Source organism: Colobus angolensis, unplaced genomic scaffold, assembly GCF_000951035.1.
Source record: "Colobus angolensis palliatus isolate OR3802 unplaced genomic scaffold, Cang.pa_1.0 Scaffold74, whole genome shotgun sequence".
NCBI classification, from domain to species: Eukaryota; Metazoa; Chordata; class Mammalia; order Primates; family Cercopithecidae; genus Colobus; species Colobus angolensis.
In genome coordinates this window covers 8849782-8876160 of record NW_012121154.1, presented here as the reverse complement: position 1 = coordinate 8876160, position 26379 = coordinate 8849782, and the positions used below count along the sequence as shown (strand labels likewise).

The 26379-nt window shown below is 35.0% G+C and overlaps 1 protein-coding gene across 1 annotated transcript in view; it reads right to left on the bottom strand.

Moving 5' to 3' along the window:
* The window catches only part of MAGI2 (membrane associated guanylate kinase, WW and PDZ domain containing 2), a 1457999-nt gene that overhangs the window by 311638 nt on the left and 1119982 nt on the right, over positions 1-26379 (bottom strand). Inside the window, exon 7 of the mRNA XM_011927762.1 lies at positions 4027-4084. Coding sequence (XP_011783152.1) covers positions 4027-4084 — 58 coding nt within the window. The remainder of the gene's footprint in view (positions 1-4026; positions 4085-26379) is intronic.

Below are 26379 nucleotides of genomic sequence, written 5' to 3'. Positions count from 1 at the left end.
GTGTTGCCTCTACTAATCCAAATAAGGGACAACATTTTTATGTTAAGGTCCAAACAATAAGGATTCCCTTTCTTTCGCATCTTGCTCTCAGTGGCCATGTTGTCCAGGGCTACTCCGAAGTGGTGGGTAATGGAGCTGGTGGCTCAGAATGCCTGGGTCAGCAGCTTGTCTCATGAGGCTCTGGATGCAGCATGACCTCGCATTGTTGGGCATCCTGCTGTAGAACAGTATTACAGGGAGGCCAGGGAGGAGACGTTCTTGAGGAATCCCTCATTCTTCTCCAGGGATGGGTCCCAAAGGCTTGTTCAGGCATTTTGGTTAAGAGTTTGGAGTCTGGTCTCTGCAGTCAAACTACCTGGGTCCAAATTTTAGCCCCTCATCTCAATAATGGGTGGTTCTGGGTAAGTTACTTAACTTCTTTAGCCAGGGTTTCCTCATCTGTAAACTTAAGACAATTTAGCTCATTATCACTATAGAGAGAATTATAAATGTGATAGAAACTGTTAAGCACTGAGACCAGTGAATGGCACATACTAAGTACTCAATAAAGGTTAACAATTTCCATAACATGATGATGATTTTTCTAGTTCTTGAATATACTAAACCTACAATCGTAGAATTGAATTTGCAGGGGACAGAACAGTGGCATAGTAGGCTAAAGTCAGTTATAGTGGTCAAAGCCTGCTCAATCCAGGTTTCTCATTTTCTAGCTGTGTAAATTATCTTCTGCTACTGATTGCTGGAATTCCTATTTGCTTGTCTGTGGCTGAAAGGAAAATGTGTGTTTATGCAACTGTGCTAGAGACATTACATTGATTTCAATCAGTGCCCAACCTGCAACTTCTATTCCCAGTTGTTGGTCTATTTGAAGAGAGGTGCTAACTGCTAAATTAGACCTCTTGTGCCCATGCATGTAAGCTTTTTTGCTACTGGGTTGGAAGGTGGAATCTTTTTCATATCTTGTAAAGAGTACCTCCAATTGTATGAATGGGTGTGTAATTAAACATAAAAATGATAGCTGTACAGATAATCCATTGCTCATTATCATTAATAGTATCAGTAAATCAACATTTTCTTGACTATATATTAACAAAAAAGATATTGCTTTGTTATATGAACTAAATATTAATATTACCAATTAAAAATATAATTCCTTAAGATATTAATGCTATCACTATAATTATAAATGGAATCTTAATCTAGACAGTTTTTATTTTATAGTTGTAATACATATACTGAAAATGTTGAGATAGCAACTTTAGACATTTACCATTCTTTTATGGTAAGAAATTAGGTGACTTTCTTCTTCCAACAAAAACACTCTACATACTGAAAGTGATGAATAACCTCTATGTTTACTCATATATTCTTATAGTTACCATAAACAAGGCTACTATTCAGACCCAATATATACCTTGTGAAAACAATAGCGTAATAGAGATGAGATACAGAATTAAAACAAACCATGTAAATAGGTGTATTCCAATTAAAATATTTCAAAAGTTTTTTTGGGATGATGGTAGATATTCCTCATTTCAAGTAATGTATACATCATATACAATAACAGGTATCTTAATTATGTTTATGAAGTTTTTCAAAAGGATGTTTCCAATAAATATTGGGATAATATTCTACTTAACGTTGTCTTTAAGTTTGAATTATCTGTTTATTTGTCTCAGTTTTCTGCGTGGCCTGCTACACCTACACACCTAATTACTGACACTGGTCAACTCTATAAAATCATATAATGGGGACAAGACCATGACAAATCATAGAACTGAGTGTAACGGGAAGGAAATTAAACTATTTTTACCCACTGTGACCTGTATATACAACCTCCCAATCACTTAAAATCTAAAACTATTAAAACATGTCAGCCTGATCTAATTATAGAAGACATGACTGACTAAATTCTATATAATTCTCTGACTATGGAAAATGAAGTGGAGAAATGTAGAGAGAAGTATAATGTAGGCAAACACACATACACAAAACATCTGAAGTATAAAGATAACAAGAAAAATTTTCATTTAGGGTTACAGCCTGTGTCCAATTTCATAATTAATTATAAAGGATCTGCCAGTAGCAGATCTTCACTTGCAGAACACACATCTCAATGATCAAGAAGGGATGAAGCATAGCTTTCTGACATAGGGTTGTCTTGCCTCTCTGTTAGATGATTAGGACAGAGAAGAAAAGTTTTAGTTAAATCTTTTCCTGCATTGGAAGTTAGCTTGACAGGAGCTGAAGATATGAAAAAACAATCTGAAGAATTAAAATAGGGTAGGAGCCAGCAAACTATGACCTGCAGGCAATATATGACCAACTGCCTGTTTTTGTAAATAAAGTTTTGTTGGAACATAGCTGATGTTGCCGGTGGTTGCTTTCAAGTTACAACAGCAGAGCTAAGTAGCTGTAACAGAGGCCATATCGTCCTCCACCCTAAATATTTGCTATCTGGGTTTTTATGGATTTTGCCAACATATGGACTAAGGAATGGTTCTTTTTCAATGATTCTGTGAGGAAATATACTAAAGATAAGATCTGATATGCCTCACACTCAATTCTCTTTCCTTACATGGGATTTCCTTGAATATCTGATGTAATAGGCTTAGACACAGCACAGTTTGATTCAGTGAATTAAGACAAGCTAGCATTTATGTGAAACATTTAGTGTTATATTTATTTACGGACTATAACTATGTTATTTAAAACATATGGGTATTTTAATTCATCAGCAATCTAGTGGGACACAGAGGCCTTATAACTATTTATAAATGATGTCTCTTTATTTTTGCAGTTGGAGATACCTCTATGTACTTATCTTACTTTTTTGTATCTGTTCAGTGTCTGTGTGATACCATACATTAGATACTATGCTAGAAGACTGCATATGGAAAATGAACTGAATTCACCTTCACTGTGAATCCGGAAATGACTGTGGAGCCAAAACTGGGGCTTTTCCAAAGGAAAATGATGGGTGAAAGTAGTTAAGACAAGTGCTCCTGAGGGAGATCCTCAAGGGCAGAGAGCACACACATTTCACTTATCTGTACATCTCCAGTGCCAAGAAGGGCTTGATACCTAATAAAAGCTCAGTAATGGTTTTTGAATATTGTTACAAAAACAATTTAGCACTAAAGCCAACCTGTAACCCTTGACCATCTGTAATTATTAAAAAGAATGTGGTTGGAAAAATCAAAGTAAGATCTTGAGGAACAATGTGAAAGTCTTTTGTTTTTCAACCTTTGGATTTCTTGGGTAGTGCTTCCCATAAGGAATATATAGGCTTTGTTATTCACCCAAATAACTTCAGGAACATTAAACAATAGACAAGAATGAAAAACAATCGTCTATTGGGAGAGAGAGTTCTAGAAACATAAATCATATATTCAACTTTTGAAAATTATGAATATTACTTAATTTTCCAAGAAACATATGTGTATGTAATTTAAACCTGAATAGTTTCTTCGTTCTGAATAAAAGGATGCCTGGGGGGATCATTCATACCACAACAAATTATTGCAATGCAACCTCCAATAGGTAACATAAAAGTCCAATGTACTAAAAGAATACTGTTGATTTGGAATGAGGTCCTAGAAAAGAAAAAATATCTAAATTTTATTTTATTTTTCAACTAAAAAATATGGCTGATTCATTTAATTGACTTCAAAATCTGTTTCAATAGTACATCTCATTTGCACAACCAGTCAGCTCCCAACATTTTGATTGCAAAATGAAAGGCATTTACTTTGATATCTTTAATTATCACTCATTTAGAGGACAGTGTGAAACACACTTTTTCAATTGGTGTTTTAGAATCATTGAGTCAAAGGAAAGGAATGACAAATTAGCCAGCTGGAGAGGAAAGCAGCAGCTAGCTAGTGCTGCTAGTCTTGCTGGATACTTCGAAGTAAGATGAAAGGGAAATGAAGGGGCTGTTAGCTACACATGCTCAATAAATAAAATACTAACATAAATTCACAACATATTAATAACAAGTTAATATCACACGTAGAGACTTACTCAACATAATAAGTGCCATAAATGGGATCATCGATTTTTTCCCAGCCATATGGAAGCTCTGAAAAATAAAGAGTTATTTCTTTCAGTAAATAAAGAACAGATAACACAATTTCTAATAAAAAGTAATATAATTTAATTGTTCATGGATTGCAGAAATGGTCTACCAAAGTGGAACAAAGCATTCAGAGTCAGCAACAAATTTCAGAACATATTATAGAAACTATAAGCGGCACTGACTTGAAAATTGGCAGTTAAAACCCAGAGCTCTCTTCTCTGCAGATACACTGCTGGGTCTAGCCATTTGTCTCATGCCAAATAGTAGGATGGCATGTCATCATGTTATCACCATTTAGTGCAATATAGAAGGCAAATCGCTTTCCTGCAAGTGCATATGGTTCTCTTATTTATTTGTATTGCTAAAGGAGCATTTCAGGACAAAGACCACATTTTCAAAATATATTTCTGAGGATGGCAAATTGTTTCTGATGACTGAAACAAAGACATTATAAATTCTCAATTGATATCCCACTATTTGAGATGGTAGGCTTGCTGTTACTCCACATGGGTCAGAATTTGAATGCTGCCAATACACTCTTTGGGCTTATTTTAAAAATAAGGTTTAAAATTGTGAACATGCTTTCCTTGATAATATAGTTCATGTTTTCAATTCTCCATGGCTAATTCACACATACACACATTAAAAAATATCAACAATACTATAAATCCTATTACAGGCAAAAACATGCTGTCTGAAAACTAGGCTTTGCTTCCTAATATTGTTTTCCAAATACACCAAGGTTTTACAATTATTAACTCCTACAAATACAAAGAAAACTGTGTTTGTCTTGACAGATATTTTTACATAAATATAATTTGAAACCTAAGATACATTGATAAGTTTAAATGTATTTCAGTGAAGTTTAAAAGTTTTATTATTATAGTAATAGTGCATATCACTGTAGACAAAGCACAGTTATCAAAAGAAAACTGGAATTACCTGCAATCCTGCTACCCAGAAATAACCACCATTAATATTTTGGTGAATCTCCTTCAAATAATTTTCTATGCATATATGCGCAAATACTTTTAAAAGAAATTACATCATAAAGTGCATATTACTTTTACAGCCTGATATTTCTACTTAACAGAATATCAAGGATGTCATTCGATATTGTGTTACTGCACAATATCATTTTTAAGGTGGCAGCAGTAGTAGTCTGCTGCCTGGCTAGAAGCTGTGCAATTCTATCGTTTTTCTATTATTGAACATTTGGGGCTTTCCAGTTTCTACCTGTCATGTGTCATCTGTATTGGACCTACTAAGATGTAAATCTTTTATCATTTTTCTATAATATAGTATTGACAAATTCCTAGATGTGAAATTTTGGATCAAAGGGCATGCATCCTTTTATTGTTTTTGACATATATAACCAGATTTCCACCTTCCTAACTCATGAAAAAGTACTAATTTATAATCTCACTGAGAGTGTATGAGTGATTTTGTTTCTCTGTACCATCAAATTAAATACAGATCCACAATTCTGCACCCAAAACTTTTAGAAATATATACATTTTAGAGTTTAGAAGTTTTGCAATTTTAGAAAGTTAACACAGAGCAAATGCTTTCTCTTTCATAACACTCTAAGTAGAGTTGGGGAAAGCAGTTTATAATCGAACATATGAGTATTTCTGCAGCCAAAGATATGATTCATACAAAGAAGGATAACTTAAACTTACAACATCAAATTTTAGAGTACCTTAAGAAATCTTTCTTTCAGAAGGATAATAACAGTAAACCTTTACTGAGTATTGTTTGTGGTTTGACTACTAATGGATTTTCTAGGTACTAACTCATTTTATCATGCCAGAAACTCAGGACTCGAAAATCCTGTACTCTGGTTCCAGCAAGCTTACCCAATTTAAATATCAATTCAGAAACTCTGTTTAACAAGGCATAAACACCACTTAATTTAGATTAAGGAGAATAACTATCCAGATGGTTTTCACCAAATCCCCCAAGCTACTGGCAAATTCATCTAGTAAGAAGAAATTCATTTGACAAGTATCTATTGAGTGACTTTTATAAACAGCAAAACCTTTTTTTTTTTTTTATAAGCAGCTTATCCAAAAGTAAAAGAATATACAGAGGACAACAATTAATGTTATGGATATTTGTTATTTATTAATATGGTTCAATACATGGATATGTATTTATAACAGGTTTAACATCATTTTACGAATGCAATAATATATAAAACAATCATGTTCAATGAACATAAAGAGTAAAAGCCTAACGTAGTTAACTTATGAATACAGTCCTACTTCTTAATGCCAATGCCATATGGAAGCATTTCATGGTAAAGTTTGTACAATTATCTTTTTATAAAGTAAATGATTCTTTCATTTTAATCTGAGTAAATTACTAGTTCTAAGCAATGTATCCCAGAAGGGCAGAGTTCATTGATTCTTTACCTTTGTCAGATTTACAATGCCAAATTTCCTGGGTACGATTTATTATTTATTATACTTTCCCACTTGTCATCATGCAGTCCTCATCAGAATTTAGGGAGAATCTGCTTTATTTTTCATAAGATATCAATATGTTTTGTCTATTCACTTGGTTCTTTCATATTTCTAAAGTAAACTATTATTTCATGCTGGAACAAAATTATATGTTATAAACATTTGTATTTTAAGAACTGTTAGAGGTCCTAGACTCACACTTTGAGGCAAAATTATACACTAGTTCTAACTTTCTGCTACAAAGAGCATCATTTGTTTCATTTTAAATATTTTCAAGGAATTGTTGGCCGAATCTTACAAGAAACCAATAACAGATACATGCATTGCTTCATTTATATCAGAATGGATGTAAAAATATACAACTAATGTTAAAAAAGGTACTTGTATGTATGTGCATATATGAATGTGTAGCTGTATGTGTTGGCACATGTATGTTTGTGTGTATTCTTTTAATGACATTTTGCTTCAAAAACAAAGATTTAAGCTAGCATGCTAATGAAAAACCACAATTTTCACAAGTTTTTAGTTTTTCTTCACTCATAAAAACACAAGTCATAAAATAAACTTCTTAACATTATACACTGAAGAGTACACATCTAGATGATGAAAAATTAAACAGTTGAGAATTATCTTTCACTGTGAAAATTAAGTTATTTGGACTTGGATTAGTTTTAACAAAAAGAAAACAACTGCTGCTTCTTTAAATTAAACTAACAGATGAGAAAAAGAATTTCCAACTATTTACCCAATCAGGCAAGCATGTAGCTTGGAGCTTTTGGGTCCTAGGTTATTTAGAATACTGTATTCAACAATACCTGACAAATCTGTGGATGATTAAGGTCACACTGATGAAAGAATAACATACACTATGCAACAGGAAAAAATAAACACTTGAGATCAGCAAGGTTAATGCTGCATTAAGAACTGTTTTAACTGAGATTTTCTTCAGGCCATGGAACCATGGAGCAAATTCAGTGATTAAATATTCCTACCCTGAAAAAGTCTAGATTAATTTGTAGTCAATCATATCAGCTTCTAAAACTGGAAAAAAACAAATGATTAAACATGCACCTAGCTTTCCCTGGATTCTGGCATAGTCAGCCTACTATATTTTTTAAATTTAATTGTGCTTCCCAAATATTGTTTCATTTATTTACTTAATTTTTAGTCAGGTACACTTCCATTACAGAAAACAGAGACCCCTTTATGCTAGCTCAGTAAGAAGATATCCACATTCTGATATTGTGCACTGAGAAGGGCACAGCTTTACCTCTGTAGTATACTTGTCAAAAATAAATAGCCTTATGTGTGTGTATTTTTAAACAGCCGGGATTCCACTGTGTTGCCCAAGCTGAACTCAAACTTCTGGGCTCAAGCAATCCTCTCCTCTCAGCCTTCTGAGTGGTTGGAACCACAGTGCGCACCACTGTGCCTGGCCAGGAATGCCATTTTGATCATGAGAAACATATGACAAACTCAAGTGGAGGGACATTCAATAAAGTAACTGACAAGTATCCTTAGAGAGGGTCGAGGTCATGAAAGAGAAAAACAGACTGGGATGTTATCACAGAGTGAAGGAGAATATGGAGACGTGATAACTAAATGCGTTGTGGGATAATGAATTGAGTCTTGAACCAGAAGAAGGATATTAGTGGAGCAACTGGAAAAATTCACATAAGATTTGAAGATTAGTTAATAGTTTATATGGATGTTAATTTCCTGGGTTCAATGCCTGTACTTATGAAAGATGTAAATGTTAGTGGCAGCTAAGTGGGAGTTATGTGGAGCCACTTTGTACTATTTTTGTAATTTTTTAGAGGTCTAAAATAGCTTCAAAATGAAAACATAAAAAAATCCAGGTCACTTACTCTTACTATTGATTAGAGAGCTTCTACTCACACTTTATTTTAAAAACCTTTACAACTTTTACTTTAGTTTCAGTGGGGTACATGTGCAGGTGTCTTATCTGGGTATATTTCATGATGCTGAGGTTTGGGGTATGAATGATCCCATCACCCAGCTACTGAGCATAGTAATACATAACAGTTTTCCCCTTCTTCCCTTCACCTTCTAGTAGTCTCAAGTGTCTATTGTTGCCATCTTTACGTTCATGAGTATCCAATGTTTAGCTCCCACTTATAAGTGAGAACATGCAATATTTGATTTTCTCTTCTTGCATTAAATTGCTTAGGATAATGGCCTCCAGCTGCATCCATGTTGCTGCAAAGGACATGATTTTGTTATTTTGTATGGCTGCATAGTATTCCATGGTGCATATGTGCCACGTTTGCTTTATCCAATCCACCATTTTGGGCACCTAGGTTGATTCTATGTCTCTGCTATTGTAAAAAGTGCTACAGCAAAAATATATGAGTGCATGTGTCTTTTGGCAAAATGATTTGTTTTCTTTTGGGTGTATACCCTGTAGCAGGATTACTTGCTCAACAAGTAATTCTGTTTTAAGTTCTTTGAGAAAGTGTCAAACTGCTTTCCATATAAGTGTTCCCCTTTCTCTGCAGCTTCACCAACATCTGTTGTTTTCTGACTTTTTATTAATAGCCATTCTGACTGGTATAGGACGGTATTCTTTTGTGGTTTGAGTTGTGTTTCTCTGATGATTAGTGATATGGCATATCTTTATATGTTTGTTGGCCGCTTGTATGTCTTCTTTTGTGGGATGTCTGTTCGTGTCTTTTGCCCATTTTTAAATAAAGTTATTTGTTTTTTGCTTGTTCAATTAAGTTTCTTAAGAATTTTGGATATTAGATTTTTGTCGGATAAATAGTTTGTAAATATTTTCTCCCATTCTGTAGATCTTTTAACTCCGTTGATAGTTTCTTTTGCTGTGCAGAAGCTCTTTAGTTTAACTGGCTCCCACTTGTCAATTTTTGTTTTTGTTGCAACTGCTTTTGAGAACTTGAAGTTGGTTTGCTAGTATTTTGTTGAGGATTTTTGCATCTATGTTGATCAGGGATATTGGCCTGTAAGCTTTCTTTTTTCATTGTGTCTTGCCAGGTTTTGGTCTCATGTTCACACTTTATTAATGTGAAATCAGACACATAGAACACTGGGTTCATTTTGATAGAACTGAAATTTAAATAAAATGAGAATGTAGGATTTTTGCACTTGTATTCTTCTTCTGTATTGTCTTGTTTTTTTTTTTTTTGAGACAGAGTCTCGCTCTGTCACCCAGGCTGGAGGACAGTGGCACAATCTTGGTTCACTGCAACCTTCACCTCCTAGGTTCAAGCAATTCTTGTGGCTCAGCCTCCTGAGTAGCTGGGATCACAAGCATGCACCACTATACCTTGCTAATTTTTTTTTGTATTTTTAGTAGAGATGGGGTTGCACCATGTTGGCAAGGCTGTTCTCCAACTCCTCACCTCAGGTGATCCATCTGCCTTGGTCTTCCAAAGTGCTGGGATTACAGGGATGTACCACCATCCTCAGCCTTGTGATGTCTTTAAATAGCTATATTCAAGAGAATGACTTTTAATTTTGCTATCTTACCTTTTATTTATTTATTTTTCTGTTGTCTGTCTTTCTGCTCCCTAGAAAAACTGGGTAAATACAACACTCATGTTTAAATGCAGCTGCATCCTGGGTCCTAGAAGTCACAGATTCAGTAACAGGAATGCTAAATCTACAGTCAGGCATTGTTCCCTTCTTGGGAGGCAGTGTCTTGTATGGGCCACAACAAGCGTTTGGTTACGTAACTTCATGTAAGGTTGTATGGAGGTCTGTTCTGGTGGGAAGACCAGAATGGGCCTCCTATTCCAGAAAGGCAGCCCAGTTTAGGAATCATGCAACGTACTAAGATATTAGAGAGAGAGGCAGAAACCAAAAAACAGAAACCATATCCTTCAACGCTATATTATTTTATATTGACTAGCCTTTTTTAAAAAAAAAACCAAAATTTGAGGTTCTTGTTTGTTTTAGAGGTAATGACTGTACAAAAGAAAATAAGGAACATAAAAAATTTCCATAGGTTAAGTAATGTGTAGTGTATTATATGGTAACAGCTAATTATCACAAAACCTTTTCCTCTAATATTTTAGATTTTTGCTGTATACTTAGTATACAAACTGGAGAATATAACTAAATTTTCTTGTAAAAGTTATAAGGCTTTTCCTCCTAGTTGGTCTTTAGGAGTTTGAGGAGTCCTTAATATAAGTGAGTTTAAAATATGAAAAATATTTTTAGAATTAACAAGAAAAAGGAGGAAGAGAAAGACCACTGTGCAAGGATAAAATATACAACAGACGACTTTTTGCCAACAAAAGGTATTACATCTTTGTCTCTTTTTTCCTTTATTCAAAAATGCATTTGATAATATAAAAGTAAATCCTGAATGTATTTTTTTTTTTTTGAGCTAAATCCATACATTAATGAAAGCTAACCACAGTCCCATCACCTTATGTACAGGTAAAGCTGGGGGTGTAACCTTTCAGACCTTTTTCCGTGTATCAAGGTTTCAGTTTGCTCCTTTTTACCAGAAATCTTTATTCCATTTAGTCAGGAAAATAAACAACTAAACCAAAACCAAAGAACAAACTAAAAAAACCTAAAACTGAATATAGAAAATGTTGCTCCTTTATATTCCACTCTCTTTCATCTTTCTCAGATATTGCCTACGTGGGAGCACAAACCCAGTCAATATCATGGAAATGTAGGCTATGAAGTCTTTTTTTTTTTTTTCTTTTTTTTGAGACGGAGTCTCGCTCTGTCGCCCAGGCTGGAGTGCAGCGGCCGGATCTCAGCTCACTGCAAGCTCCGCCTCCCGGGTTTAGGTCATTCTCCTGCTTCAGCCTCCCGAGTAGCTGGAACTACAGGTGCCCGCCACCTCGCCCGGCTAGTTTTTTGTATTTTTAAGTACAGACGGGGTTTCACCATGTTAGCCAGGATGGTCTCGATCTCCTGACCTCGTGATCCGCCCATCTCGGCCTCCCAAAGTGCTGGGATTACAGGCTTGAGCCACCGTGCCCGGCCTATGACGTCTTTATTTATGAACTCTGGGTATAGGAGATTTACTGGTTTACAGTGGATAGAAAAACTAGCCGAGCTGTATTCTACAGTGATGATATTTAATTCATATCAAGTGGAATCAACCTGAATACTTAATTACACCATATTATAATAAATTAAAATACTGACCATGATTTTCTGGGCTGGTTGTTGATGAAAGGTGTGATTGCAGAAAAAATTTCAAATAAATTTATTCCTTAATATATCTTACCAAACTTAATAGAAAATGGATACAATTTTCTTGGCAGCTATTGACGTATGAAAAAGTATGTACTCAATATTATTTTGGGGATTCAGGGGCTCTTTACTATCTGGAGAAAAGCCGTGAACTTTTGCAACACTAACTTAAATATATCTATGTATTTGAGATGGTGACAAGAAGTGGTGGCAGAAAAGCATGGCACTATAAAGGATGATGTCTGGTAAAGACTAAGCAAGAGTCATCTTTGGTTTAAGTTTGCAAGTGGCATTACAAGGTCAAAATATGATGAACCTAGTAGGTCTTTGTCTTTATATTTCTAGTACTCTATAGGAAGGGCTAGCTACAAAGAAAGATTTGGGAAGCAACTATATGTGGAGGACTTCAAAATATGCATCTCCAGTTTTAACATCTAGAAGCCTGTGTTAATCTACCCATCCAACTATTTATTATCATCATTATCCATTTGAAAATGCTTATGTAAACATCCTGGACTCTTATAGTATAAAGGCTGACATATATATTTTAACCTCTCTACTTACCCCTTAAAAACAGTAAATATCTACTAAGAGAGAAATAAAGCCACCCATAACCTACACCTACAACATTACGAGGAGAAACAAAATACTATGAACTTCAGAAGTTATATGTAAGTAGGTATGTGAACATCCCAATCCAGTGCAGCCAGCTAGACTCAGAGTGGAGACTGTGCAGAAAGGAGGGTAGGGTGTAGCAGGTGTGAGGTAAGATGGGAAAACAGAAAAAATCATGCTCAGAAAGGTAAATTCCCATCCCAAGTGAAAAGATGTTTCTAACAAACCTGCTCTATTAGAACACAACTATGAAGAATTGAAAGAAAGGGGTTTGACAGTGAGCAGAATAACAGTCTTGGGAAGGCCCAGCTTCTGAAGAAGAGGGGGATGATGTTACTGGGAGAGGGGGGTGCTCCTTGGAGACTTGGCTCTGAAGGAAAAAAGTATGAAGTGAAAATCAAGTATCTGCAGATAAGTTCATAAGACACACCAACTACTCTGCAAAATAAAAATAAAAATTAAAAATTAAAATAAAAAAGACATCCACTGAGGAATCTGTACTTCACGAAAGCAACAGAAGGGGGTGCTCATGACCTAAAAAATTTAGTAATCCACCAAGTCCTTTACTTTTGCTTACACGAAACTTATCGCTGGTCTAGGAACAAAAGAAATTTCAAACTAAACAAACTAAAAAGCAGCAGACAATATTTATAGAAAAAGTTACTATAAGAAAATAATCAGAAAATGACAGCCAAAACAATTCGGCTAATGAAAATTTCTCTCAAGAGAAAACAAAAACAAAATTGCAAACAAGAAAGTTATAATAAAACCTAGAGATATTTTGAAACAAATACTTATAAATAAAAACACCACTTTGAATCACATATTTAAAAGCTTTGAACATTAATGGACAAAGAACAGACAGATAGTAAAACATAGTTGAGAAAAATGATGAAATAAAATTTAAAAAAATCTGAGATGACCAAATTACAAACTGCCAAAGAGAAAATAGAGTGAACTGAAAATATAAGGACTATTGAGGAAAGCCATGACAATAGCCAAGAGAATGTATATGAAATAAACAAAAAGGTAAAAAGAATCAGAGAGGTCAATAATATAGAAGGTAGGCAGAGGTAATCCAGCATATGCATAATTGGAATACATGAATAAGAAGAAAATATAATAGAACTAATACATAAAATTGTGATCCAAGAAAAATTTTCAGAAATAAAATAACTATATTTATATATTGAAAAGAGTTGCCATATAGCCAGAAAAGCTGTCCCCAGTCAATTCCAAAATACATACCAGTAAGACATTAGACTTTAAAAGGTAGAGAAAACATGGCTAAAAGATAAGCTCCTTACCAATGGAAAAATCAAATTAACATTAAATCTCAGGAAGAACAAACACATCTAGAAAACAGTGAAGCAGCATTTTAAAGACTCTCAAAGAAAGTGTGAGCTAAGAATTTTATATCCAGCCAAATTGTACTTCAAGTATTCATTATCAATCCCTACTATCATGTGTGCACACACACATACACACACACACACCCCCTCCACCATATACACAGTTTATTCTACCCAAGATCCCTTCCTGACACATAGCTACTTAATTAAACCAAGCTACTTCAACCAAGAGATAATTTGAGGAAAGGACTAATGGTAATCATTCAACACATTTAATTGTAGAGCTAAGCTTATATCAAAGGTAGACAAAGATAGAAGAAGAATATGTAAATGTCTTACGTTTAGACAATATGGAAGTAATATAATCAAAAAAGAGAGGAGAGGGAAAAAAAGTAGAATGGCCAATGAACTCATGGACTATTGCTTAGGCAACAGGTGAGAGTTAATGAATTGTATTTAAAATTGACAACTGAATAAGGGCCTTATAAAAGTTATCAGTACAAAGACAAACATTAGAACACAATTAAAAACCATCCAAAATACCAAAGTAAAATAAAAAAGAATAAAATAGGCTGCATAGAGAAATAAACAGTCATATTATAAATATGGGCAATAAATAAAATATGATGATCAAAACCAAACATAGAATTGAATGTAATTTATCTTTCTTATTAAGATTTTCTGTCTGGCTTATACAGAGAAACTTGACTCCATCCTGTAAAGATGACAGACATTTAAAGAAAGTGACTCAGAGAGCTAAAAATAAAGTTTGGGCAAAGATAGGCCTGAGAAGAAAAATAAAACAGAGTTTACAGTCTTCCTATTAGATGGAAGAATTCAAGTCAAAAGCATTAAATATGACAAGGAATCCAACTTTATAACAATAAAGGTCACAATTCATAGTGCTCTACAACAGTTATCAATATTTGTGTACCAAATAATATAAACCATCTTTACAAAACAGTAACTACAGGAGTTGTGAAGAAAAACACACTAATAAGAAGCACTTTGACTATTTTCAGTCTAAGACAGATAAAGTTGACAAAATTACAGATATGAAAGAACTAAATATCATAATTAGGCAGATCTTTTGGCTCTTACTCCCTTTCTTTCCATCCATCTTTCTCTCTCCAATTTCATACTACAATAATAGAAAATACATATCCTTCTCAAGTATGCATGGAACACTCTCCAAAATTGTTAGATTATAAAAATTCTTAAGTTCCATGAGCAGAAATAGTGCAAACAATAATCTTGACCATAATGCAATAAAATCTAATGTTAGTATCAAAATTATGATCCAAGAAAATTTCATCTAGAAATTAAGAACTTGAAATAACTCTTGGTCCAAAGAGGAAATGTAAACTGAAACTGCATATTTTCTAAAATGAATGGTAAAAATATTGAATAAAAAATCTGCAGCATACAATTAAAACAGTGACCAGAGGAAATTTTACAATATATAAACATGGAAGAATGGAAATAATAAAAGTAAATTCACAATTTAAAAAGCTATAAAAAGAACAACAAAGGAACCTCTAGAGACCACACACACACACACACACACGGAAAACAATAAAAGCAAAAATTAATATTGTACAAAATTGGCTACTTTTTACAAAAAGCAAAATAAACACCAGCTAGCTTAAGACTAAAAAGAGGTAAGTCATATACAATAAAGCAAGAAGTACCAAGAAGGAAGCAATAGTAAAAACAGCCAAGATTTGGAAACAACCGTAAGTGTCCATCAACAGATGAATGAGTAAAGAAAATGTGCTATGTATATACAATGGAGTACTATTCAACCATAATAAGGAATGAGATCCTGTCAGTTGCAATGACATGGACAAAACTCGAGGGCATTATATTAAGTGAAACAAGCTAGGCACAGAAAGACAAATGTCACATGTTCTCACTCAGTTGTGGGAGCTAAAACTTAAAACAACTGAACTCATGAACATACAGAGTGGAATGATGGTTACCAGAGGTTGGTAAGGGTAGCAGAGGAAGTGGGGATAGTTAAAGGGTACAAAAATATAGTTAGATAGAGTGAATAAGATTTAGTATTTGATTGCACAACAGGGTGACTATAGTCAACAGTATTTTACTGTACATTCAAAAATAACTAAAAGAGTGTAACTGAAATGTTTGTAGCACTAAGACACTTGAAGTGTTGGATATCCTGTTTATTCTCACATGATTAGTATGTGTTATTAAATTATCTCATGTATCCCATAAATATATGCACATACTATGTATCCATAAAAACAAAAATAAAGCAATACCTGGCACGAATGTACACTAACAAAATTTTAAAACCTGAATAAAATGGGTAATTTCTTAGGAAAATATAACTGATGGAAATAAGCCCCATTTTCTAGCTTGATTAGACAGGTTTTTAGTCAATTTACCATAGTAATCTCTAAGTATAAAAGAAACAAATGAAACAAAATGAGGCTGGGTGTGGTGGCTCACACCTGTAATCCCAGCATTTTAGGAAGTTGAGGCAGGGACATCACTTGAGGTCAGGAGTTTGAGACGAGCCTGGCCAACATGGCAAAACCTTGTCTCTACTAAAAATACAAAAATTAGCTGGCCATTGTGGCGTGCACCTGTAATCCCAGCTACTCGAGAAGCTGAGGCAGGAGAATCGCTTTACCTCGGGAGGGAGAAATTGCAGTGAGTCCAGATCGCGCCACTACACTCCAGCCTGGGTGACATATGAGACTCTGTCTCAATTAAAAAAAAAAAGAAAGAAAGAAAGAAAGAAAGAAACAATATGAGTACTAGGGGTAAATTCCTTTATAACCCAGGTATAGGGAAAGGCTTTCTTACTCTGATTCAAACTTGACCAATTTAACTACATAAAAACAGAAAAGAAAATCTTCTATATCTCAAAATACCATAACTAATACTAAAAGATAAATGATGAACTGAGAGAAAATATTTGTAACACATCAGTGATAAAGAGCTACTCTTCTTAACAAAGAACTTTTTTAAACGGAAGGGAAAAAACCTAACAACCTAACAGAGGAATATGCAAAAGCCAGGAATAGGGAGTTCACAAAAAGTATATACAAATGACCCTTAAATGGAAAACGATGTTCTACCTCCTTCATTATAGAAGAAACGCAAATTAACACCATATTGAGACATCTTTCTCTAACACACACAAAAGTTCAAAAGCTTGACAACACACTCTCAGACAAGGTTGAGGGGAAACTGGCCCTTCATACTTTGCTGGCGGATGGGCAATGTGGTACAACCTCTAGGAGAATTTGGCAATAGCTAACGTAACCAGATAAATTTTACCCTTTGACTCAATAATCTCTCCTCTGAGGAATTTCTCTCCAGTTTTATCTTCAACAATACTTTTTCAGCAAATAAACAAAGTTATTCAATGTGTCATTATTTTAACAGCAAATCATGGAAACAATCTATGTACCCAACCAGAGATGACTGGTTCAATGAACGTGGTATGTGCAGACAGTACAGAACTATACAGCTGTACAATTTGTGAGAAAGTCCCTATGATCTGATATGCGGTTATTTGCAGATCATACTGTTAAACAAAAACATTCAAATGCTCGTTTTTAAAAAAAGAACATAAGAAGGAGAGCCAGAAACTAAAGAAACTGCTTAACTATAAGAGGTGGCATGAACAGACGAGTGGGAGGGATTGGAAAGGGAATGAGACTGCTCTGAGTGTATCTTTTACATAAATGTTCATGTTCTCTTCTTCAAAAAATAAAATTAAAGATGAAAAATAACCTGAAATCAAACACAAACAATAGCAAATGAGCTTAAATGTATATAAAATTGCTAACCAGTCAAAAAATTAAGTCAAAATATTGAAGAAATGAGAGATTCTAGGACTAGGGTTTCATTACACAGCGACTCAAAAGGTAAAAGCATTAAAAACTCATTGAATTTGAAAAGAGAAATAATCATATTTATTCATACAAACTTATGGCATACACAAGAAATTTAGTTACACGTATATAATGCATAGTGATCTAGTCAGGGTATTAGGGTGTCTACCACCGTAGTGGTGGACAATACAATTTTAAGTATAGTCACCCATCTATCAAACACTGAATTTATTCTTTCTATCTTATTGTATGTTTGCACCCTTTAACTCACACCAACTTTTCTTCAGCCTCCCCTCAACTTCCACTCACCTTTCATAGTCTGTTAGCTCTCTTTCCATTCTCTACCTCTATATGATCACATTTTTTAGTGCCCACATATAAATGAGGACATATGAGATTTGTCTTTTTGTGCTGGTTTACTCCACTTAATGACCTCAAGTTCCATCCATGTTGCTGGAAATGACATGATTGGATTTTTTAAATTTATGATTATTATTCCACTGTGTATATATACCACGTTTTCTGTATCAGTTCATCTGTTGATGAACACTTAGGTTTATTTCATATCTTTGCTATTTTGAATGGTGCTGTAATAAACACATGAGTTCAGGTACCTCTTTGATATATTGATTTCTTTTGCTTTGGGTAGATATCCAGTAGTGGGATTGCTGAATTGAACGGCGATTCTATTTTTAGTTTTTTTGAGAAATCTCCATACTGTTTTTCATAGTGGGTGTATTAGATTACATTGCCACCAATAGTGTACAACAGTTCCCTTTTCTCTGCATCCTCACCAACATCTGGTTATTTTTATCTTTTTAATAATAACCATTTTGACTGGGTAAGATGATATCTCACTGTGGTTTTTGTATGCATTTCTCTGATGATTAGTGATGCTGATTTTTTTATATACCTGTTAGCATTTGTATCTCTTCTTTTGGGAACTGTCTATTCATATAATTTGCCCACTTTTTAATGGGATTATCTGTTTTTTCCTATTTGATTTCTTTGTATATTCTAGATATTAGTCCCATGTTGGATGAATGATTTGCTAATATTTAATTCTATTCAACATGCTGTCTTTCCACTCTGCTGCTTGTTTTCTTTGCTGTGCAGAAATTTTTAGTTTAACATAGTTCACTTTTTCTTCTTTTGTTTTTGTTCTCTGTGCTTTTGAGGTCTTAGTCATAAATTATTTTCTTAGAACAGCATCCAAGAGAGTTTCCCCTAGGTTTCCTTTTAATATTTTTATGGTTTTGGGTCTTATGTTTAGGTCATTCATCCATTTGAGTTGATTTTTGTATACAGTGAGAGATAGGGGTCCAGTTTCATTCTTCTGCATATGACAATTTTCCCAGCACTATGTATTGAAGAGGGTGTCCTTTCCCCAACATAAGTTTTTATTGGCTTTGTCAAAGATCAGTTAGCTGTAAATATGTGGCTTTATTTCTGGATTCCCTATTCTGTTATATTAGTCTATGTATCTATTTTTATACCAATACCATGTTGTTTTGGTTACCATACCCTTGTAATCTATTTTTAAGTCAGGTAAAGTGATGACTCCAGCTTTGTTATTGTTGCTGAGAATTGCTTTGGCTATTTGTGTTCTTTTTTTGTTTCCATATGAAATTTAGGATTTTTTTCTAATTCTATGAAGAATGACATTAGTATTTTGATAGAGAATTCCCTGAATCTGTAGATTGCTTTGGACAATGTAGTCATTTTACCATTATGTAATATATTTTGTAAGATTTTTTTTTTTCCAGAAATATTCATTGATAACCTACTGTGAGCTAGGGACTGTGCTGGGCCCGAGGATAGAGTGACAAGTCACAAGATCCATGGATCAGATAGTTTCAGGCAGAGCCAGCCAATAAACAAATAATTTCACTAATTATTAATTCATTACAATTTATAATATATGCTACTAAGAGAAGTACATGTATATTTTACTCTACCTAAACCCTCAGGTAATTAATTTATGAACAGCTTGGAATCACAGGCTATTACATTTCATAGGCATAATTCATCACAATTGATTTAAGTAATCCTAATGCAATAAGTCAGCAACACATTTCTCAATTGAATATTTTGGGGTGAATTCACACAACAGATCTTATTTTTCTAGTGGAGCAGTCTTTTTAAATTTAATGAATTGGATGTTTACAAGAAAATCCTACTGTTTAAAATCTCTGGGGCCAACTAAATATTAACATCAATACAGTAAGGATTTGAAAAAATGAAATTTAAAATTTACCTTTATTTTATTAGACAAACTGAATTCTACTTGGGAATATGCCCTAATTTCATTTTCTATTTAATATGCAGCCTTGAAGCATTGTTTAATTAAAATGCCACTTAGACCAATGAAACGGATCAGACTGAGCACAAACCTAGGGATGCTCACTAAAATTTGCAGATAAGATTAGCAAAGTCTATGACAGTGCTGTCTGAAGCATCTCCCATAACACCGGATGTAAGCAGCATCATGACAATTTTACATGCTACTAAATAGTAACATCAGTTTTGCTTTTGCTGTGAAACACACGGATCTTGACAGACCTGAATGCTTTATAGATGAGCAAGCTGGGCACTTGTCAAATTGGGGTGACATGGGGTGTCATAGATTCCCTACTTTATTCTACCAAGCTCTGTTTTCCTGTTAGAACAAGGAAGTAATCCACAGACATTTTTGAAACAGATGCATGCAAAGAAAACTCAATAAAAGTACTGATTGTCAACATGATTTGGGTGGAAAAGGAAGAGAAAAAAGCTTCCACTTTTTTTGTGTTGTGGAATTGTTTTAAACATTAACACAGTGGACAAGCTGACCAACCTCACGGTGCCCATCTTATCCTTGTTCCAGGTGGAGATAATATACAATTTTCAGCATTACTTATCACAGACAGATCACAGAGTGTCAAAGGCACTGACAGTTGAGATAAGCAGGAAAATGTGTTTCCCTTGGCATGAAAGGATGACTCTTTAGTGTGTAACTGTAACAATTAAATTTCTGACTCCCCATTTGGTATTAATCTAAGGCACCATTGCTGCCTATTAAAATTTAGTGAAAGTGATGTCCAAATTCAACCATTAAATTGTATTTATATAGTCAGATGTGTATGTGGGGTTTCTCAGATGTTCTTTACCAAAATAATTTCCTCTCTAGATTATTTTGGATAATCTAGGTGGAGATACTGAAATCACAATTCTTTCCATTTTGGCAATACAGTGTAGTGAACGTTGACTTGAAAGAACATAAGAATCTTTAAATTTGAGGAGTAAATGATGTAAATGTTGAATGATGTAAACGTTACAAATATACCTTCATTTAGGTTATAATTAATCTTGAATCATATAACACCACCCTTATAAAAAGCAACAAAGTATCTATTAACGCACATTATAGTGGGATCTGTTTTCGTATATGAGCATCCACTTCAAATATGGTCTTTTGCTTAAAGAGGGAAGTAGTGTGATTTTAGTACAAATCCTAATTTTCCTGATTCAAAGAGAGCAATAGCTTCCAATAGTAAGCCCCTAGCACAAACAGTGGGCAGGATATTTCTTCCAAAGACCTGGCCATTGCAATTTATATGAATCTCTGCCATTTCAGCTCCATCCCATCTCTGCAGCATTCTTGGGCAGAAGGACTAAACATCAGGAATAAGAAATGTAATCTCTTCTTAATGGAATACAAAATTCCCTTTGATAAAATTATAAAATACAAGAGTGATATATATATATATATATACACAAACACACACACGTCACTATTTTGCATTATTCTCTATACAGCATATACACTCTATCTATAATAATGCAAAAATTTAGAGGATTTGGAATTAACGGCATGCATTGCATTACTACTTTGTTTCATGGTAGAAGGAAATGAAGGTACATGGAAAAAGCTGTGGGTAGGATTTTCTAATGTTCTCCACAGTAAGTACATCTGAAAAATATAAAGGGACCTGGAATAGAAAACATGATGCCTGCTGTTCCTGCAAGGTTTCCCGATGCCTAAAACATCAGGAAAATTCTTGGAGCGCACTTCACCCTAGTGAAAAATGTTACCCTTATAAAGCTGTCAGAGTCTGTCTCAGCTTCAGTTACCTGGCATGTAAAGAGCCAGTCAATCCCACAAATTAGGCAAGCCCTGTAGGCTTGTCTAACATATATGCCAGGCTTTCAGGAAATGTTAAAGGCCCAAGTGGAGCTGTGATTTGTACCTCTGGTAGCAACTGGACTGTGTGTATATCATATTGAGCAGTGACAGTGTGATGTGATGCAAGACTCAGCAACTTTGGGAGACTCTACATGCAAACACGAAAACTATTCAACAGCACTGGGACAAGATGGGTAGCCAAATAGACAGCTTTTGAGGGCCTCAGGCTTTAATATACGGAATCACATAATTTTTGCCTTGTAATGGCATTTAGAGGTAAAAAGCACTAAAAATAATGATTTGTACCTAGAACATCACCAACTAAATTGTCATTAATTCATATAATTATTGGGTCAAGGTGTCAGGCTACATTTTAAATTTGGTCTCAGGTTCTTTTGAGTTTGCATTTTCAAAATTAACCTTGATAGATTGGTGTGCTACTACAGAGACAATAGTTTTTTAAACATATGAATGTACTTTTTAAACTCATACTTCCTTGGGTGTGGCTTTTCTCCTATTTAAGCAGACACTTATTTTAGGAGATTTTGGTCTGCTCAAGTGGAGATGTAAAGACAGAGTTAGAAATCAATGTTTGACATTCATGCACCTTGATTGGGGATAAGACTTGGAGGTGAGGACTCAGGGTGTGAAGTCTTTGCAACTCTAGGCAAAAGATAAGCACTGTAACATGAACAGGTGTAAGTCATACTACAGCAGAGACCAGGAAAGACAGCAAACAGCAGGCAGACCACAGACCCACCCTCATCACCATAGGATACCTATTCCTCTTATTGTTTGGCAGCACCTCGGATGGAAGAGGAAAGGAGACACCAATTAGGGGAAAGGCCTGACAGGGAATTTGAACTCGAAAATTGACAAAATATTTGTACCCTTCCCAAATAATGCTGATTTAAAGTAAAAGAGACAGGCAAGTCTTTAATTAGTAAGCTTAAGTTTTCTTACCCTCCATCACCAGCAATGAAGGCTTCAAACAAGATGATATTAATTACAGAAAATAAAAACGGGCTGGATGCAGTGTCTCACATCTGTGAACCCAGCATTTTGAGAGGCTGAGGCAGGCAGATTGCTTGAGCCCAGGAGTTTGAGACCAGCCTAGGCAACATGGTGAAACCCCATCTCTATAAAAAATACAAAATTAATTAGGTATGACGGCATGCACCTCTAGTCGCAGCTACTCAGGAGGCTGAGGCAGGAGGAGCACTTGAGCCCAGGAGGCAGAGGTTGCAGTGATCCGAGATCATGCCACTGCACTTCAGCCTGGGCAACAAAGTGAAACTCTGTCTCAAATAAATAAATAAATAATAAAATCTATTCTTACACCTGAGTTGTAGTTTGCAAATACCAACCTGGCTATTAAATAGCATGACGTAAAAATCGAATTAGATATTTAGATAAGTATACTTGACAAAAACATTACAGGCTTTGGGGTCAGACAAATATGATTTGAGTGTTGGGTTTTCTTGGATAAGCCTCAGTTTATTTATTCTGCATGATGTTATAAGGAATAGAAATACAGAGTGCCCTACATGCTTGGCACTCAATAAAGAGTAGGTACACCGCTATGATTATTGCTACTACTGTTACTGTTGCTCCGCTGTTATCATCATCATCATCATCGTTGTCAGTGGTAGTAATCATAATAGCAGCAATAGTAGGACTTGATGGAATAGTGAGTGATGAAGGAATTGGGTCCAAACTTAGACTGTGTGGCAGGTAAAAATCACTAGTGTATGTGTCCCATAATTGTTGAAGGAAAAAGGCTTCCTGGAACTACCTGAAACATGGAAAACAGCTAATAACACAGTGTAGAAAATGAGGATTAGAAAATTATTAAGTAGGAGGAGACTTTATTCTTTTCTTCCTGGGGGAACTTGGCTTGAAGGGGTTGTGATAAAGAGAATTTACCTAATCGTTAAATTGACATTAGCCATTTGGCCTCAGAAATGTAAGAAGGGGGCCGGGCGCAGTGGCTCAAGCCTGTAATCCCAGCACTTTGGGAGGCCGAGACGGGCGGATCACGAGCTCAGGAGATCGAGACCATCCTGGCTAACCCGGTGAAACCCCATCTCTACTAAAAAATACAAAAAATTAGCCGGGCGAGGTGGTGGGCGCCTGTAGTCCCAGCTACTCGGGAGGCTGAGGCAGGAGAATGGCGTAAACCCAGGAGGCGGAGCTTGCAGTGAGCTGAGATCCGGCCACTGCACTCCAGCCTGGGCGACAGAGCGAGACTCTGTCTCAAAAAAAAAAAAAAAAAAAAGAAATGGAAGAAGGGATCTGATATATGAAGAAGACACTGACTAGTAAAAAGGGATTCAACTGGGGTGCATTTACAAAACCACCTGAAAGCAAATACAATTCTGTTTGATTATATTTTCTATTTCATATACACATACGTGACTATTTTTAAAGATATTACGGTATGGCCTTTTTAAAGAAAAAATATACAGTAACAAGCAATACAATTATTTCATTAGTTTACAAATCAGAATCACATTGGTACTACAAATAGAGTCCATGAAATAACAACTATAATTAAGATAATATTTTCATTAGAACATTCTCCTTGATCAGGTGACTTTTTAAAGAAAAAATTTAAGGGCCGGGCGCGGTGGCTCAAGCCTGTGATCCCAGCACTTTGGGAGGCCGAGACGGGCGGATCACGAGGTCAGGAGATCGAGACCATCCTGGCTAACATGGTGAAACCCCGTCTCTACTAAAAAAATACAGAAAACTAGCTGGGCGAGGTGGCGGGCGCCTGTAGTCCCAGCTACTCGGGAGGCTGAGGCAGGAAAATGGCGTGAACCCGGGAGGCGGAGCTTGCAGTGAGCTGAGATCCGGCCACTGCACTCCAGCCCGGGCGACAGAGCGAGACTCCGTCCCAAAAAAAAAAAAAAAAAAAAAAAATTTAAGTAATTAAAAAATATATTTCTGCTCAAAGATCAATCAATTATTGCTCAGAGATAATACTTGAAAGTAAAAGATAATTTCAGTGCTAGAAAAAGGATATTTTCCAGTTGGAAAATAAAAGATGAGGAAGAACATGAAAGCTACTTTATCAGTGTTAATCAAATTAACATGTACTCAAGCAACTTAATAGAGACACAAATTAGTTCTAAAACTGCTGTGATTTATGAAGCTCTGCAGTGAGAAGCGAGAGTTGAAAAAAACTCAGTAGGACCAGATGCCACAAGACAGACTGGAAAACGCTCCATGGGAGGCAAAGAAAAAGAGAAAACAATGAGGGACACAAAGAATGTACTATTCCATGGAGAAAGGGGACTATTGAGTTCTGAAGAATATGTTATGACGGTCTGTTTTCTATCTGCTTCGTGGTGAGAAACTTGAAGATAGGGAGCATATCTTATTCATCTTCGTGTTCCTGGAACCTACTGTTAGGTGCTCAACAGGGACAGATGTTAATGGAATGAATGAGATAATGTGTCTGCTGTGGCACTGGGAGAGATAAAATGTTGTACCTTCCTCAGAAGAGCAATCTTAGACATATATTTGGGCAGCACAAGGAATTTTGGCTTCTTGTGATATTAATACCTTTGTTGTGATTTTATGCTCTTTAATAATTAATTCAGTTAGGCACTCTTATGGTGAGAGTGTTTGCTGTTTGCTCCACATTTCAGATATTTCCAAAGTGTGCTGGGTTGGGGTAGAGGAGACAAGAAAAAGTTGACATTGGCTATATTCTATAAAGCTAATTTCCTACCCTTTGATTGCCCTAACACATATGTTAGAAAATCACATATGGATTAAAGGAAATGTTTTAGTAAAAACTATGGACAAAACAATTAGAGGTTTAGTTACATTGCTTTTGGAACATACATAGACTCTTAGTAGCTTTGTTATTTCCTCATGTGGACACTGTGCTTTTAACAATCAGACCAATAGTACTATACTTTATTGCTTTTTACAAAATCAAGAATGAAATAACAATACTTTGTAACATTCCAGAATTTTCTTAGTTTAATTTTGTAAGCAACGCCATATTGTATACTTTCAAACTTTTTCTTTTATATTTGACATCTAGACAGAATCTCTCATTACTGAGACAGATCCCAAATTCCTCCCAAACCATTTTTCTAAGAGCAATATATTTAAACTCCCATTAGACATAGAAGTTATTATAAATGAAGGTGCCCAATATCATACTTCCAGCAAAATACAAACAAATCAATAAAAAACTCAAGAAAATTATAGAAATGGAAGAGATTTTCAGGTATTACTTGGTTTGTTTCCATTTCTCCTATCAGCTTTATATACAGCACAGCAGAGAGAAATATGGATCAATGCTTTTGTTCATTGATAACGAATGTGAACATCATAAAATTTGTATTTATTCAACGTTTACTGAATACTGTGCGAAGAGCTGGGGATTTACATTTTTCTGTGTAAAGGGGTTTATACTATAGTTCTCTGAAGACACATATGTACGTTCTTTATTTTAAAATTATTTTATTAGTATTATACTTTAAGTTCTAGGGTACATGTGCATAATGTGCAGGTTTGTTACATATGTATACTTGTGCCATGTTGGTGTGCTGCACCCATCAACTCGTCAGCACCCATCAACTCATCATTTACATCAGGTATA